Here is a 17,728-nt window from a genome sequence, read left to right on the forward strand (position 1 = left end):
TGCAGAACGGCTGTTTCGAAAAGACGTAAGAAGAAACTTGTATACACAACACTGAAGACTCATAAAACATCAAAAAATGTTACAGGTCATGGGACATGTGGCTTCATGCGGATATCGACTCCTCTGAAATTACCTTGCTGTGTCCAAGAGTGCCCAGGTCATTTGGGTCTCATATGTCTCACTTTGACACCATGCCCATGGCAACCAGGACTTCCATGGGACTGTTGACATTTCAATCCTATATCTGACTTCCCTGGTACCAAAAGATGTCAAAGACCTTTGAGGAGATATGCGAGTTCTCACTCGGATGCTAGTTCAACTCCTCTCTCTTTCTCAAAACATCACCAGCCCTTCTAGGGTCAGATAAGGCTGGAAGCTTTACACAGTGCAGAAGGGTGGCATGAGTGTTACAAAACGCAGACGCATAAAAAGAAATCCTAATAAGGTAAAGGGACCCCTGACCATTAGGTCCAGTTGTGGACGACTATGGGGTTGCGGCACTCATCTCACTTTATTGGCTGAGGGAGCCGGCGTACAGCTTCCAGGTCATGTGGCCAGGATATGAGTGGCCCAGCAGACGAGATAAGCACGAGAGCCAAGACAAGGCAATATCAACAACAGCTGCAGCAACACAAGAAAAGAGGCTCGATCTCAGGAATAACTTCTACAGTGACAACAGGACAAGAAAGAGGTACAGCAGTCTCCATGGATGCAGTATCGCAAGCCCTTCTTAAGATAAATCAATCCCTGGAGAATTTAACAAAGCAAACGGCAGAGAACACTAAGAAATTGACAGAGAACTCACAGAAATTGACAGACTTGACAGCAAGACTTGATTTGAATACAGAATCTATAAATAAGCTTACGCAAGAGAACTCTGCCACACGTCAAATTGCGGAGGAAGCCAGAACTATTGCTGGAGAGACTCAGGAAAAATTAGAACCGATTGCCAGGAAGGTCTATGACCACGATGCAACTCTGGCACTGTGGGAACTACAAAGGAAAGAAAGGAATCTGAAATTACGATCAATTCCAGAGGACGAAGGAGACAATCTCACGGACTTTTTAACGAAGGAGTTTGCTGATGCTTGGGAAGACTTAGAGGAAGACGAAATCAAAATCACAACGGCATTCAGACTGGGCAGAAGACAGAATAGAAAGGTACCGAGAGACTGCTTGATCACCTTGAGATCGAAGGAGGAAAGAGACAAAATATTAAGACTGCATTTTGAAAAGGCCTTACAAATTGGGAATTCACCGATACAGATCTTTAAAGATATCCCTAAACATATTCTGGACTTGAGAGCTTCTTATAAGGACCTGGTTTACCTGCTCAAGAAGAACAACATTCGTTTTAGGTGGGAATTTCCACAGGGGCTGTCCTTTGACTATAGGGGGAAGAAGGTGAAAATAAAGACGACACAGGATAAAGACAGCTTCCTGCATAAAAATCAAGAAGATCTACAGAAAGGAACTGTAGACCCAATTGCTGAGCAAAGGAGTGTATTAGATATCTTGAACCTCTCATTTGGACAGAACCTTCCACCACCAACAGAGGAGGAACAACAATTGGGAGCAGTTGGAGGAATACCAGAAAAATAACAAGATGGCCCTGCAATTCCTTAGCTGGAATTGTAATGGGATGAACATGCCTTTGAAGAGACGACAAGTATTCCACATTTTGTACAGAGAACAACTGGACGTGATTTGTTTACAGGAAACTCACATAACCAGAGCCCACAGGAGACTGCTTATGAATAAAAAATTGGGACAAGAATTTATCTCGTCGGACAAAGTGAAAAAAAGAGGAGTTGTGATTTATGTAAAAGAGAAGTGGGCCCCAAAAATGATTTTTAAAGATGAAGAAGGAAGATACTTAGCGGTGGAGATTCAAGCACAAGGAGAAAAATTTTTGATAATTGGGATTTATGCACCAAATGAAGGTAAAGCAGAATTCTTTAAAAAACTTCATGAAACCCTGATGGACTATTTGGAATATAACACGATAATCATGGGAGATATGAATGGTGTAGTTTCTACAAATATGGACAAGACACAAAGACTGATACTCACTAAAGAAGGGAGACTCCCGAAGACTTTTTTTGAAATGACTGAAAATATGGACTTAATAGACATTTGGAGAACAAGGAACCCTCTTGAAAGAGAGGGAACCTTTTTCTCCCAAGCAAAGATGACCTGGACCAGAATCGACCAAATCTGGATTACTAGTGGAATGGCTCCGAAGATTAAGAAGGTAGAAATCTGCCCAAAAACCTGCTCCGACCATAACGCCGTGAAGATGGAAATGAAACTTACAACAACTGGTCAGTTTAGATGGAGAATGAATGACACCCTGTTTCGAGATAGAGAGTTCCACTTGAAGGCCCAAAAAACCTTAAAGGACTATTTTGAAATCAATCTAAGGGGCGATGTGGAAAGAAGAGTGATCTGGGACGCAAGTAAAGCTGTGATGCGAGGGTTTTTGATTCAACAAAACTCAATAAAGAAGAGAAAGCAGAAGGAGAAAAGAGAAAAAATTTTGGAAAAGATAAAAGAAGGAGAGAAAAAATTAAGGTCAAAACCAAAGTCCCAGGAGATTTTGAGGGAGATTAAATTGTATCAAACACAATATATGGAATTGATGAACCAAGAGATAGAGTGGAAAATAAAGCAAATGAGACAAAAGACATTTGAGTCGGCAGACAAATGTGGTAAACTCTTGGCATGGCAACTCAAGAAAAGACAGAAATTAAATACAGTTTCAAGTTTGGAAGTGGATGGAAGGACCATATCTAAACCAAATGAGATAAGAAACTGTTTTGTGAGTTATTTCAAAAAACTTTATTCCCAAGGATTACAAAATGAAGAAGACATAGATAAATTCCTTAATAAACATGGATTACAAAAAATCTCTCCTCAAAGTAAGGTGGATCTAAACCAGAGAATAACAGAACAAGAGATAGAGGGTGCCATTCAGGACATGCAATTGGGCAAATCTCCAGGGCCAGATGGACTGACTTCCAGATATTACAAATCGTTAAAGGAATGGTTGATACAACCGTTAAAGGATGTCTGTAATGAGATCTTAGAGGGAAAAAAGGCACCTGAATCGTGGAAAGAAGCATATATTTCACTCATACCAAAGACAGAGACTGAAAAGACTCAATTGAAGAACTACCGCCCAATCTCGTTACTCAATGTGGATTACAAAATTTTTGCAGACATTTTAGCAAAAAGATTCAAAAGAGTATTGATGGAAAAGATTCATAGAGACCAAGCAGGCTTTCTCCCAAAGAGACACCTCTCAGACAATGTTAGGAATATAATAGACATTTTGGAAAAGTTAGAGGTGAACATAAATACTAAAGCAGTTTTGATATTTGTGGATGCGGAGAAAGCCTTTGACAACATTTCTTGGAGTTTTATGAAAAAGAACCTTCATGGGATGGGGGTAGGACAAGGTTTTGAGAATGGTATGGGTGCAATATATTCCGAACAAAAAGCTAAGCTGATTGTAAACAATGTAATAACTGAGGAACTTAAGATAGAAAAAGGAACACGACAGGGGTGCCCAATTTCCCCATTGCTTTTTATTTCGGTCCTGGAGGTGTTGCTGAACATGATTAGAGAGGACCAGCAAGTTAAAGGTGTACAGGTCGGAGCAAAACATTACAAGTTAAGGGCTTTCGCAGATGACTTAGTTCTGACTTTACAAGAGCCATACACTAGCACGAAAAAGGTGTTGGAGATAATTCAACAATTTGGCCAGGTAGCTGGATTTAAATTGAATAAACAAAAAACTAAAGTCTTAGGGAAAAACCTGACAGATATGGAGAAGAATAAGTTTCAAGAAGAGACGGGTTTGATGGTGGTTAAGAAGGTGAAATACCTAGGGGTTAATTTAACATCTAAAAATTTGAATTTATATAAGGACAATTATGAAAAATGTTGGTTAGAAATTAAAAAAGACTTAGAAATATGGTCAAATTTGAGATTATCAATGTTAGGCCGAATTGCAGTAATTAAGATGAATGTATTGCCTAGAATGTTATTTTTGTTTCAAACTTTGCAGATTATTGACAAGATGGACTGTTTCAAGAGGTGGCAGAAAGATATTGCGAAATTTGTCTGGCAGGGCAAAAAGCCCAGAATAAAATATAAAATATTAACAGATGCAAGAGAAAGAGGGGGATTTGCCCTGCCGGACTTAAAATTGTACTATGAGGCAGCAGCATTCTGCTGGCTGAAAGAGTGGATGCTCCTCGAGAATACAGATATCTTGGACTTAGAAGGTTTCAATAACGCATTCGGTTGGTATGCATATTTATGGTATGACAAAATCAAAGTGCATAGTGCCTTTAAAAATCACATTGTAAGGAAAGCGTTGTTCAATGTTTGGATGAGATACAAAGACCTGTTGGAAAACAAAACCCCTAGATGGTTGTCACCCTTAGAGGCGAAGGCCCATAAGAAAGTTAATATGGAGGTCGGATGGCCAAAGTATTGTGAGATTTTAGAACAGGATGGAGAGAAACTGAAATTAAAGAGCCATGAAAAACTAAAACCCAAAGTACAAGATTGGCTCCACTATTATCAAATAACGGAGGTTTTTAAACAAGACAGGAAAATTGGCTTCCAGGTGGAAAAATCAAAACTCGAGACAGAACTGCTAGAACCCAATACTAAGAATTTGTCAAGAATGTATAACTTGCTGTTGAAATGGAACACACAAGATGAAATAGTTAAATCAGCTATGATTAAGTGGGCACAGGACATTGGTCATAATATTATGTCTGCTGACTGGGAAAGGTTGTGGAACACCGGAATTAAATTTACGGCATGTAGTGCCTTAAAGGAAAATGTGATGAAAATGGTATACAGGTGGTACATGACCCCAGTTAAGCTAGCAAAAATTTACCATTTGCCTGACAATAAATGCTGGAAATGTAAGGAAACTGAAGGTACTTTTTATCATCTTTGGTGGACATGCCCGAAGATTAAGGTCTTCTGGGAGATGATATATAATGAAATGAAAAAGGTATTTAAATATACCTTTCTTAAGAAACCAGAGGCCTTTCTCTTGGGCATTGTCGGCCAATTGGTGCAAAAAAAGGATAGAACTTTCTTTATGTACGCAACAACAGCAGCAAGAATACTGATCGCAAAGTATTGGAAGACACAAGATCTACCCACCGTGGAAGAATGGCAGATGAAAGTGATTGACTATATGACATTGGCGGAAATGACGAGCAGAATTCGAGACCAGGGAAAGGAGACTGCGGAAGAAGATTGGAAGAAATTCAAGATTTATCTTAAGGACTACTATAAACTTGATGAAGTTTAGAATGTCGAGATTCTATAGAGAGAAAGGGTTGCAGTAATATAAGATTAGAATAAGAAAGGACTATGACGAATTAGAGTTGGAAAAAACATTTATAAGTTGCTATAAAATTTGGACATGAGGATGCAGAAAGGGGAGGTATGGGGAAGTCCGAGGAAAGAAGTTTATGAAATGACATTATGAAATTATACTTGTTTGTTTGTTTGTTTTCTTTTTTGTGTTTGTCTGTTATAAAAACTTTTGTAAAACTAATAAAAAATATTATAAAAAAAAAACAAAACGCAGACGCATAAAAAGAAATCCTAATAAGGTAAAGGGACCCCTGACCATTAGGTCCAGTTGTGGACGACTATGGGGTTGCGGCACTCATCTCACTTTATTGGCTGAGGGAGCCGGCGTACAGCTTCCAGGTCATGTGGCCAGTATGACTAAGCAGCTTCTGGCAAACCAGAGCAGTGCACGGAAATGCCATTTACCTTCCTGCCAGAGCGGTACCTATTTATCTACTTGCTTTTGAACTGCTAGGTTGGCAGGAGCAGGGACCGAGCAACGGGACCTCACCCCGTTGCGGGGATTCGAACGGCCGACCTTCTGATCGGCAAGCCCTAGCCTCTGTCTAAAGGGCTAAATGCAATTAATACTAGGACACTTCGAACAGAATCAAAATCTATAATATTTAATATTCAACCAACAATCACAATTTTTTCACCAAGTCTTTCTGAAGAAAGTTGAACATGGAGGGCAACTTCATCAGTCACGCCCAATCGCTCTTATCACTGTTCAGTCATGATGTGAAGAAGGTATTAAACACCTTGGCCATGGCCTTAGAAGTCACAGTTCTGGGTATGTAGTAGGCACCAGATGTGGCAAAGAACCTAGGTGCAATCCTCACCTCACACTGATTGAAGTCTCCTGAAATTAAATCTACAGATAGGTAGCCGTGTTGGTCTGCCATAGTCAAAATAAAAAAAATACTTCCAGTAGCACCTTAAAGACCAACTAAGTTAGTTCTTGGTATGAGCTTTCGTGTGCATGCACACTTGGTATCTGAAGAACTTAGTTGGTCTTTAAGGTGCTACTGGAAGGAATTTTTTTATTTTGAAATTAAATCTGTATATAGTAACTGCTATAGTTCTCCCCCACTGTGAGTTCTTTGACGGGAAACAAGACAGGCCCTGTGACTGAAGCGCTTTCCACATTCTTCGCACTGAAATATTTTCCACCGGTGTGAATTCTGATGGATCGTGAGCTTGTCCTTCTCACTGAATCTCTTTCCACATTCCAAGCACTGCTAGGGTTTCTCCCCTGTATGAATTCTGTGGTGCACAGTAAGCTGGTGGCTGTGACGGAAGCTATTTCAACATTACAAGCACTCATATGGTTCTCCCCCGTATGAATTCTCCGAAGAGAAGTTAAACTGTCCATTTTTCTGAAGCTCTTTCCACACTCTTGGCACTGACAGGATTTCTCTCATGGATGAATTCTTTGATGGGTTATAAGACAGCCTATTTGAATGAAGCTCTTTCCACACTCCAAGCACTGATAAGGTTTCTTCCCTGTATAAATTCTTTGATGGGAAGTTAAACTGTCCTTCTTTCTGAAGCTCTTTCTACACTCTTGGCACTGATAGAGGGCTTCCCCTGAATGACTATTTTTATGGACACTTAGCTGCTGGCTGTAACTGAAGCTCTTGCCAAACTCTTGGCAGTGATCGGGTTTCTCTCCTGTATGAATTCTTTGATGCGAAGTGAGACTCCTGGTCGTTTTGAAGCTCTTTCCGCATTCCAGACATTCATAGGGTTTTTCCCGTGTATGAATTCTCTGATGGGCAGAGAGATGGCTGGTGTAACGGAAGCTCCTTCCACATTCCAAGCACTGATATGGCTTCTCCCCTGTATGAATATTTCGATGGACAGTAAGCTGGCGGATGTGACTGAATTTCTTTCCACATTCCAAGCAGTGATAAGGTTTCTCCCCTGTATGAATTATCTGGTGGGTAGTTAAACTGTCCTTTTTTCTGTAGCTCTTTCCACACTCTTGGCACTGAAAGGGTTTCTCCCCTGTATGAATTGTTTTATGGGAAGAGAGATTGCTCCCACTATGAAAGCTTTTCCCACACTCTTGGCACTGATACGGCTTCTCCCCTGTATGGATTCTACAATGGTAAGTTAGACTGCTCTTTTGACTGAAGCTCTTGCCACACTCTTGGCACTGAAAGGGTTTCTCTCCTGTATGAATTCTTTTATGGGAAGAAAGATTGCTCCCACAATGAAAGCTTTTCCCACACTCTTGGCAATGATAGGGTTTTTCCCCTGTATGGATTCTCTGATGGACAGTGAGCTTGTTTCTCTGACTGAAGCTCTTTCCGCACTCCAAGCACTGATAGCGTTTCTTCCTGATGGGATTTCTTTGATTTGAAGTGGAATGGGAGCTCTGATTGAAGCTCTCTCCACACTCTGAATAGGACTTCTCCACCGTGTGGATTTTATCATGGTCTCCCTCGTTCTTCATCTCCAGTTCATCACCACCTGCAACTAAGTGACAAATAGATTAGAGCCTCAGGAAGCAATGGATCCCAAAATTATGGAGCAGTGTGGATTAATGCTTATGAGAAGGAAAGAACTAAAGGGAGTTAGATGATAGGTCTTCCTATGGGGTTCACTACCTGAGATTCCAAAAGTATGGTTATTTTCTGGGATGTATTCTGTTTGGCCCAATCATGGCATCTCTGCCATCTCCAATGCCAAACACCCTTTGGTCAACCAGAGACAGAAAGAAGCAAGATCAGAAACGAAGAACTTGACAGAAGCTACTTCCACATCCTGAATCACTCTTAAACCCACATTTAAGAAGGCCTAGGCAGTTCAGAGGAGCCTGATCACGGTTTGAAAAGGTAGAATTGGAGGAAGAATATTCACAGGGAAAGCAGTCAATAGCTTCCATCAAATGTTTTCTGTGGAGTGTTAGAATCCCAGGGGCTGTGGGTGGTGCTGTTGAGCCCCATCGAAAAATCAGAGATTCCTCCCATAGAGAGATGTGTTGAATTTCAAAGACGTTAGGATGATCCAAGAGGAAGCCTTACCGAGAGAGTCCAAGATCCCACGATTCTCCTCCAAAACTTCCTTGTGCAGAGCTCTCTGGTCAGGATCCAGCAACGCCCACTCCTCGTCTGTGAAATAGACAGCTACATCTTCAAAGCACTCTGGACCCTGAAAGAAAAAGAAAAAGGTAGTCCTCTTAGAAAACATCAAGGTGAACTCTTACACTTTGCTCTGATGTTTTAATGGGATTCTTCTTCTGCACATTTCATTATGGACACATTCCCATTTGCCACATGGAAAGATCCCCTTCCTTCTTTCCCTGTGTGCTGTTCTTGCCGGGTGGGGAGGACCCTCTTGATGCCCTATAGACAACATCAAGGTGCACATGGGGGCAATGGCAGGGGGATGAGAGGGGGAAAGCCCCATTGTGCGACTGATGGGGTGAATCCTGGCCACTGTTTGGTGTGGTGTGAAAACTGCTTAGAAGGCGATTTTAGCATTCAACCCTTCTTTCCTTGGCGGTTCCTCCCACCTTTCCTCTGTGTCCAACCCGTCCATGACATCCTCTTTCCCCACATGGCTCCTTCCTCCTACCTGCTCTGCTTCCACAGGGGCAGTTTCCCCTTCGCCACCAAGAAAAGATGGAGAAACAGGTCTTGCTGGCATTGTTCGGTCTCCTACGAGAGAATAAGGTAAGTGCATGCTTCACTCAGAAGGAAAACTATAGGTGGGCCTTCCAAAAAGTAAGAGTAGCCACGTAAATGTGGACATTAGTAACCATTTCACATATTAGTTGTGCTAAGATACATCTCCCTTTCTCTGGGCTCTTGGCCCCCTGTGACCTCCACCAAAAGATAATTCATGGATTAGTTTCAAAATACACAACATGTGATAAAATGGGGGAGAAAAAACTCCTTCCTCCTTACCTGGTGGCCTCTCTCTGGAGTCCAACGGAGTTCTCTCTACCTCAGAGGAATCCAGACCCATTTGTGGAAACTGATCCTTCCCCTGCAAGAGCAACAAGCATTCAAAAGAATTAGATTAGAACTGGAGTGGCAAAGCACACAAACATTTTAGGGGTATCGGATATCATTCCTCGGATGCTTTCCAAAAAAAGGATGACAAAATTAGTAGAGAATTGGGGGATACTCTCCCTCAAGTTTGGAGCCCCATGAAATTATCCAGAGGAAAGTCTCTCTCACCTGCTGCTCTGCCTGACTCAGGAGGAAACCTTCAGCCAGGGCCACTGCCTGGGAACTGGTCTCTGCTCCACATTCCCTCACCCAGCTCTCCATCTCTGGTGGAAGGACAGCCAGGAACTGCTCCAAGATCACCAGGTCCAGCATCTCAGCTTTTGTGTGGGTTTCTGGTTTCAACCACTGACGGCAAAGGTGGTAGAGTCGGTTGCAAACCTCTCGGGGTCCTTCGGCCTCCTGGTTGCAAAGTCGCCTGAGCTGCTGGCTCTCCACCTCTGAGCGGAGGGTGTCCTCCTCACCCAGGATCCTTTGGACAGACTTTCCCCAGATTCCGCCATGGCTAAGAGTTTGGATGGAATGAAGTCTTGCTGCTTCAGGCCCAGCTGAGTCTTGCTCATCCATCTCTGTTCTCAGGACACCTCCAGGAAATCGAAAGACGTCCCTACGTCTTCTGCCAAATTCCGTATGTCCTAATGAGAGGTTTTAGCAAATCCTAAAAAGCAAACATATTTTTCCGATATAAAACTGATACACAGTCAGGTGAATAGAAATGTTCCCTGGGAAAGCGTGGATGAGTCTTGCTAGGAACCAGGGCTGCACTGCAGGGCATCAGTTGAAGAAGGAGCAAAAAGGGTTTTCTTGTGTGTGTGTGTTTCTTGGTGGCTGATTAGCTGTTTTCCCTGTGTAAAGGTCAGAGGGGGCAGGGTTTCTGTTGAGGCAGGGGATTAGCTGTGGGAGGAGCTTATCAGAGTTTGCAGGGCATCAGTTGAAGAAGGAGCAAAAAGGGTTTTTCTTGTGTGTGTGTGTGTGTGTGTGTTTCTTTCTTTGTGGCTCATTAGCTGTTTTCCCTGTGTAAAGGTCAGAGGGGGCAGGGTTTCTGTTGAGGCAGGGGATTAGCTGTGGGAGGAGCTTATCAGAGTTTGCAGGGCATCAGTTGAAGAAGGAGCAAAAAGGGTTTTTCTTGTGTGTGTGTGTTTCTTTCTTTGTGGCTCATTAGCTGTTTTCCCTGTGTAAAGGTCAGAGGGGGCAGGGTTTCTGTTGAGGCAGGGGATTAGCTGTGGGAGGAGCTTATCAGAGTTTGCAGGGCAGCGGCGCGCGCAGTTAGATCCATCTTTTAGATTTAGGGGAGCTAGTCTCAAACGTTTGTTGGGGGAGATCTAGGTGCTTTTTTTGTGTGGGGGAAGTTATTTGTCCTGTCTTCAAGCTTTTTTATGATGGAGGACCTCTGTAGCCAACCCCAACGACACGATCTCAAGATGGAAGGGGAGGGAACAGCTGCAGTCGCCTGCGATTCCTGCGCAATGTTTGCCATCTTGCCAAAGGTTGCAGGCAGCTTTACCTGCAGCAATTGCATGTTGATTGCCCTCTTAAAAGACAAAGTCCAGCAACTGGAGGAACGTGTAGCTACGCTCCAAAGAATTAGAGAACTGGAGCTCTTCTTGGAAGCAACAGAGCACACCGTCTCCACCAAGGAGGAGACAGGGGACTCCCCTGAGAAGGAGTCTAGTTCACCAACACAGGAGCCAGATATATGGAGAAACGTGACTCAAAGAAGTAGGAGGCCCAGGGTTCACTCTAATTGCTTAGAAATACACAATCGCTTTGAGGTCCTCTCCCCTAGCATGGAAGACGAAGAGCAGACTCCATTTGAGGATCTCTCCCTCATTACAGTCGATCAGGTATATGAAGACGAGCAGCAAAGTCAGTCCTCAGGGAATGTGCAGGCGACCTTGGAACGGACAGCTCACGGAAGAACCCCGACCAAACCCAAGAGGAGGCGTGTAGTGGTGATAGGGGATTCCCTACTGAGGGGAACAGAAGCAGTGATCTGTGGGCCTGACAAGATGTCTCGGGAAGTGTGCTGTCTCCCCGGGGCTAAGATCCAAGATGTAACTGAACGACTGCAAGGAATCATAAAACCCACTGACGAATACCCCTTCCTCTTGGTTCATGTGGGAACCAATGCCACTGCAAGCAATAGCCTCCAGAAGATCAAAAGAGACTACGAGGCTCTCGGCAGGAAATTGAAGCAACTAAATGCACAAATTGTCATCTCATCTGTCCTCCCAGTTGAACGACGTGGCCCAGGGAGAGAGGGGAAAATAGTGGAAGTGAACAGCTGGCTTCGCAAATGGTGTAAACAGGAACGGTTTGGATTCTTAGATCACGGACTGCAGTTTCTTGAAGATGGACTTCTGGCAAGTGATGGGCTGTACCTCACAACGGTTGGGAGAAATGTTTTTGCCAAAAATCTCAGAAACCTCATCAGGAGGGCTTTAAACTGACTAATGTGGGGGAGGGAGACAGTGCTCCTGAAGGTAGGAGTCTATCAATTAATGAAGATGATCATCCAAATGTCATAGACCAAATGGAGCAAACAGCACGCGGACCTAGTGGTGGGAGGAAAAAATCCTTAAATAAGAGACACGGGGGAATGATTAATGCACTTCAATGTCTGTACACTAATGCGCAAAGCATGGGAAATAAACAAGATGAGCTTGAGCTCTTGGTACAGCAAACTAAATATGACATAATAGGCATCACTGAAACCTGGTGGGATAAGTCCCACGATTGGAATGTAATGATGGGGGGATACAATCTATTTCAGAGAAACAGACCAGACAAGAAAGGAGGAGGAGTGGCGTTATATGTCAGGGATGTGTATACCTGTGAAGAGATCCAAGATTTAGATCCTCAAAGCCAAAGTGAGAGCATTTGGGTCAAAATTAAGGGAGAGAAGAATAACAGAGACCTCATTGTGGGAGTTTACTATAGATCCCCAAGCCAAACGGAGGACATAGATGATGCCTTCCTGGAACAGATGGCCAAGCATGCAAAAGGAAGGGAGATAGTAGTAATGGGCGACTTCAATTACCCGGATATTTGTTGGACGTCAAACTCAGCCAAGAGCATAAGGTCAAACAGATTCCTCACTGGCCTTGCAGACAACTTCATTGTCCAGAAAGTGGGAGAAGCAACAAGAGGAACAGCCATTTTAGATCTGGTCCTAACCAATGTTGATGACCTGGTTAGTGGGGTAGAAGTGGAAGGATCATTAGGCGCGAGTGATCATGCTCTTCTGAAGTTTACTATACAGCGGAAAGGAGCAGCCAAGCATACTAGGACTCAATTTCTTGACTTTAAGAAAGCCGACTTCATAAAACTTAGGGAAGTGCTGGGTGAGATCCCATGGACAACAATACTAAAAGGAAAGGGAGTTCATGATGGCTGGGAGTTTGTTAAGAGGGAGATACTAAAAGCACAACATCAGGCAATACCAATGAGACGGAAACATGGAAGGTGCCTAAAGAAGCCAGGGTGGCTATCTAAAAAACTTTTAACTGAATTAAGATTTAAAAAGGATGTGTACAAAAAATGGAAAAGGGGGGAAACCACCAAAGAGGAATTCAAACAAATAGCCAGCACGTGTAGACACAAAGTCAGAAAAGCTAAAGCACAGAATGAACTCAGGCTTGCTAGAGAGGTTAAAAGCAACAAAAAAGGCTTTTATGGGTATGTTCGTAGCAAAAGGAAGAACAAAGAAACTGTGGGGTCACTCAGAGGAGAAGATGGTGAAATGCAAACAGGGGACACAGAAAGGGCTGAACTCCTCAATGCCTTCTTTGCCTCAGTCTTCTCCGATAAAGAAAACAATGCCCGACCTGAAGAATTTGGAGCAAATGATTCAGCAAAGGAAACACAGCCCAGAATAACTAAGGAGATAGTACAAGAATATTTGGCTAGTTTAGATGTATTCAAGTCTCCAGGGCCAGATGAACTGCATCCAAGAGTATTAAAAGAACTGGCAGATGTGATCTCAGAACCACTGGCAGTCATCTTTGAGAATTCCTGGAGAACAGGCGAAGTCCCGGCAGACTGGAGGAGGGCAAATGTTGTCCCTATTTTCAAAAAGGGGAAAAGAGAGGACCCAAATAATTACCGCCCAGTCAGTCTGACATCAATACCAGGGAAGATTCTGGAGCAGATCATTAAGCAAACAGTCTGTGAGCACCTAGAAAGGAATGCTGTGATCACCAATAGTCAGCATGGATTTCTGAAAAATAAGTCATGTCAGACTAACCTGATCTCGTTTTTTGACAGAATTACAAGCCTGGTAGATGAAGGGAACGCAGTGGATGTAGCCTACCTTGATTTCAGCAAGGCATTTGACAAGGTGCCCCATGATATTCTTGTAAAGAAGCTGGTAAAATGCGGTCTTGACTATGCTACCACTCAGTGGATTTGTAACTGGCTGACTGACGGAACCCAAAGGGTGCTCATCAATGGTTCCTCTTCATCCTGGAGAAGAGTGACTAGTGGGGTGCCACAGGGTTCTGTCTTGGGCCCGGTCTTATTCAACATCTTTATCAACGACTTGGATGATGGACTCAAGGGCATCCTGATCAAATTTGCAGATGACACCAAACTGGGAGGGGTGGCTAACACCCCAGAGGACAGGATCACACTTCAAAACGACCTTGACAGATTAGAGAACTGGGCAAAAATAAACAAGATGAATTTTAACAGGGAGAAATGTAAAGTATTGCACTTGGGCAAAAAAAATGAGAGGCACAAATACAAGATGGGTGACACCTGGCTTGAGAGCAGTACATGTGAAAAGGATCTAGGAGTCTTGGTTGACCACAAACTTGACATGAGCCAACAGTGTGACGCGGCAGCTAAAAAAGCCAATGCAATTCTGGGCTGCATCAATAGGAGTATAGCATCTAGATCAAGGGAAGTAATAGTGCCACTGTATTCTGCTCTGGTCAGACCACACCTGGAGTACTGTGTCCAGTTCTGGGCACCACAATTCAAGAAGGACACTGACAAACTGGAACGTGTCCAGAGGAGGGCAACCAAAATGGTCAAAGGCCTGGAAACGATGCCTTATGAGGAACGGCTAAGGGAGCTGGGCATGTTTAGCCTGGAGAAGAGGAGGTTAAGGGGTGATATGATAGCCATGTTCAAATATATAAAAGGATGTCACATAGAGGAGGGAGAAAGGTTGTTTTCTGCTGCTCCGGAGAAGCGGACACGGAGCAATGGATCCAAACTACAAGAAAGAAGATTCCACCTAAACATTAGGAAGAACTTCCTGACAGTAAGAGCTGTTCGACAGTGGAATTTGCTGCCAAGGAGTGTGGTGGAGTCTCCTTCTTTGGAGGTCTTTAAGCAGAGGCTTGACAACCATATGTCAGGAGTGCTCTGATGGTGTTTCCTGCTTGGCAGAGGGTGGTTGAACGCGATGGCCCTTGTGGTCTCTTCCAACTCTATGATTCTATGATTCTAAGATGGAAGGAAGGAAGTCAGAATGGATGAGTGAGTCATCTGCACTAAGTGTAACTGGGACCCAAGGCAATAGTGGGGGTCCCTCCCACCCCCAAATGTTAGGGCACATTTCTTTCCTGCTTTTGCCTCATGTTACAGCACTTGCAATCTCCCACATTCTTAAGACTCCTGGGGCGGGTCCCTCTTTCGTTATTTTGAGGGCCAGATCTTTACCTGGCCACCCACCTGAAGACCAGAGCTTCACCTGGTCAACTCCGAGAGCCAAGTGGGTGGGGCCAAATAATTTGTGGGCAGGGCTGGAATCCTCCCTACGTCTTGGCCTCCCTCATCCTAATCTGCTGCCTCTGGGTCTAGATTGCTCTCTGCCACAGATTCCCCTCGCTCACTAAGCCCCGTTACCTCGTCAGCTTCAGATATCTCCTCCTCCCAGTCTTCTCCCTCTGACGACTCATCATTGCCCCCAAACCCCTCCCCTGGCCCAGAGCCGCCTTCCCTTGCAGGTTCCCCAGCTGGTTCCCCTCGCCATTCCTCTGTGCCCACCCAGTCCATGCAACTCCCTCCTTGCATCCTTTACAGTGGTACCTCGCAAGACGAACGCCTCGCAAGGCGGAAAACCCGCTAGACGAAAGGGTTTTCCGTTTTGGAGGTGCTTCGCAAGACGAATTTCCCTATGGGCTTGCTTCGCAAGACGACAGCCCATAGGGAAATATCCGGGACAGCAGGGAAGCGCAGCGCGTCTTCCCCACTGTCCTCGGACCTCCTCCGAAGCCGGGCGGTGGGGCGGGAACGCCTCCTTCCGCCGCCGCTGGGCTTCGGAACGCTGCTCCGAAGCCGGGCGGCGGGGCGGGAACACCTTCTGAAGGCGGGCAGGGGGCGAAAGTCTTTGTCCCCCCTGCCTGCCTTCCCAGGGGCTTTTAAATCGCCCCGGACAGCGGAGAAGTCCTCCGCTGTCCCGGGGCGATTTTAAAATGCCGCCCGCCAGCATTTTAAGATCGCCCGGACAGCGGAGAAGTCCTCCGCTGTCCTGGGTTTTTTTTTAAAATGTTGGGGGTGGGAAGAAAAGCCCTTGTCCCCCCCCCCCCCAGTCTTCAGAAGAGGTCCGGGGACAGACTGCGTTCCTAGGGAAACCTGGTCTGAAGGCGGTTTCCCTAGGAACGCATTAATTGATTTTCAATGCATTCCTATGGGAAACTGTGCATCGCAAGACGAAAAACTCGCAAGACGAAGAGACTTGCGGAACGAATTAATTTCGTCTTGCGAGGCACCACTGTATTCTGTTATCACCAGGTTGGGCTCTGCTTTCCTTTTTGGTGAAGACAGTCCAGCCTCCTGTTCTCTCAGGTGCCAACCTGGGGCATCTTTTGGGAAGCCCACCAGCAGGGCTGGAGCCCAGGGCAACTCTCCCCCCCTGCACTTCCCAGCAGCTGGCATTCAGAGGCATGACTCCCTGGCCCTCGTGGCTGGCCCTCTGCGCTGTTCCTTGGAGCCCTTGCAAAGCGGAGCTCCCCAGGCCCCCTTCTCTCTCTTCTTGGGGGACCCTCCTGGCTGCCCTGCCCCCTGGGGACTCCCCCATCTCCCCAACACAACCCAAGCAGAAGAGGAAGGAGACTCACCGGATCCCAGAAGGCGCTACCCAGGCAGCACTTGCAGAGCAGAGAGACAACAGCTCTTGCAGGAAGGGATGGGAGAGAGCCTCCTCCCTTTATTTCCTGTCCTCTCTAGGAATCCAGCTCAGCTCCTTTTAACCCTTGGCGAACCGGGCGCCCCAGCTCCCTCCTCTCTCCCTCTGCAAAGCCGGAGCCCCGGGCATGGCCTGCACCAAGGGGGGCTTATTTGGGGGACCCTCTGGACTGGCCTCTGAGCTGCTCCCTCCCTCGGAAACAAGCAGGAGGAGCACGAAAGAGCCGGAGAGGGAGAGGCTCTGCAACAAACTTTCCGGGCACCAGCCTGGTTTTACTTTGGTGTAAACTGCACCTTGAAAGGACCGAGACCCTCAAGCAAGAAATAAGGCAATGCTGCCTTTACTCAGAGGTCGAGCACTGTCTTAAAGCAGTGAGGCTCTTCGCTGCCCCATTTCATAGAATCATAGAATCCTAGAGTTGGAAGAGACCACAAGGGCCATCGAGTCCAACCCCCTGCCAAGCAGGAAACACCATCAGAGCACTCCTGACATATGGTTGTCAAGCCTCTGCTTAAAGACCTCCAAAGTAGGAGACTCCACCACACTCCTTGGCAGCAAATTCCACTGTCAAACAGCTCTTACTGCCAGGAAGTTCTTCCTAATGTTTAGGTGGAATCTTCTTTCTTGTAGTTTGGATCCATTGCTCCGTGTCCGCTTCTCTGGAGCAGCAGAAAACAACCTTTCTCCCTCCTCTATGTCAGTGTTTCCCAACCTTTTTTGGGCAAAGGCACACTTGTTTCATGAAAAAAATCTCGAGGCACACCACCATGCCAGATGGGGAAAGGTCACTTTTTACTTATGTAAAAAAAAAAATAAAAAAATAGTAACAGCATAGAAGGTAATGGTTAGGCTAGCATCCCTCTTCCAAATATGCTAGGTTTTTATTTGCAGGGACTGTTCTACATGGGAAAGCATTCAGCACTGTCATTCTCCCATCTGCCATCTGAATTGGTACTATTCTGGGTCAACTTACTCTGCTGCATGTGTAGATGAAAATGGCACCAAGTGTGGGGGAGGGGGCAGAACAGGTTTCAGATACAGGATATTAAGCATACACGCACTTCAGATTGAACTGGTTGCTTGCTTTGCAAGTTTTCATTTCCCAAATGACTGCCTTGGCAAGCGCAATACCTACCAGGCTCAACGCTGGTCTCGCCCTGCCGCTTCCCGCGCTCTC

General features: G+C 45.1%; 2 protein-coding genes and 1 long non-coding RNA gene across 4 annotated transcripts in view; 1 reads left to right on the top strand and 2 right to left on the bottom strand.

Annotated features, from left to right (window-relative positions):
• Positions 1–15,322, bottom strand: part of LOC309536738 (uncharacterized protein) — a 30,484-nt gene extending 15,162 nt beyond the window's left edge. The window contains exon 1 of the mRNA XM_082230980.1: positions 14,932–15,322. The gene's annotated coding sequence lies outside the window, so the exon portion shown is untranslated. The remainder of the gene's footprint in view (positions 1–14,931) is intronic.
• LOC309537012 lies at positions 5,709–6,873 on the top strand. Its single transcript, XR_014221748.1, has 2 exons — positions 5,709–6,275; positions 6,462–6,873. It is a non-coding gene; the product is annotated as an uncharacterized lncRNA (long non-coding RNA).
• LOC309536806 (uncharacterized protein) lies at positions 6,812–16,943 on the bottom strand (the record flags this gene model as incomplete). Of its 2 annotated transcripts, none has more annotated exons than XM_082231152.1 (6): positions 16,484–16,943; positions 9,585–10,071; positions 9,309–9,390; positions 8,977–9,059; positions 8,424–8,550; positions 6,812–7,869 (listed from the first exon to the last, which is right to left on the bottom strand). In XM_082231152.1, exons 2-6 carry the CDS (start codon positions 9,978–9,980, stop codon positions 6,812–6,814), a joined length of 1,746 nt encoding a protein of 581 aa, XP_082087278.1. In that variant the 5' UTR covers positions 9,981–10,071; positions 16,484–16,943. The 2 variants fall into 2 exon arrangements, with proteins under 2 accessions (XP_082087278.1, XP_082087277.1); XM_082231151.1 differs by having other exon boundaries at positions 6,812–7,875.
• Positions 16,944–17,728: the final 785 nt, after the last annotated feature.

This window comes from Podarcis vaucheri, assembly GCF_965113315.1.
Source record: "Podarcis vaucheri genome assembly, chromosome: 7".
NCBI lineage: Eukaryota > Metazoa > Chordata > Lepidosauria > Squamata > Lacertidae > Podarcis > Podarcis vaucheri.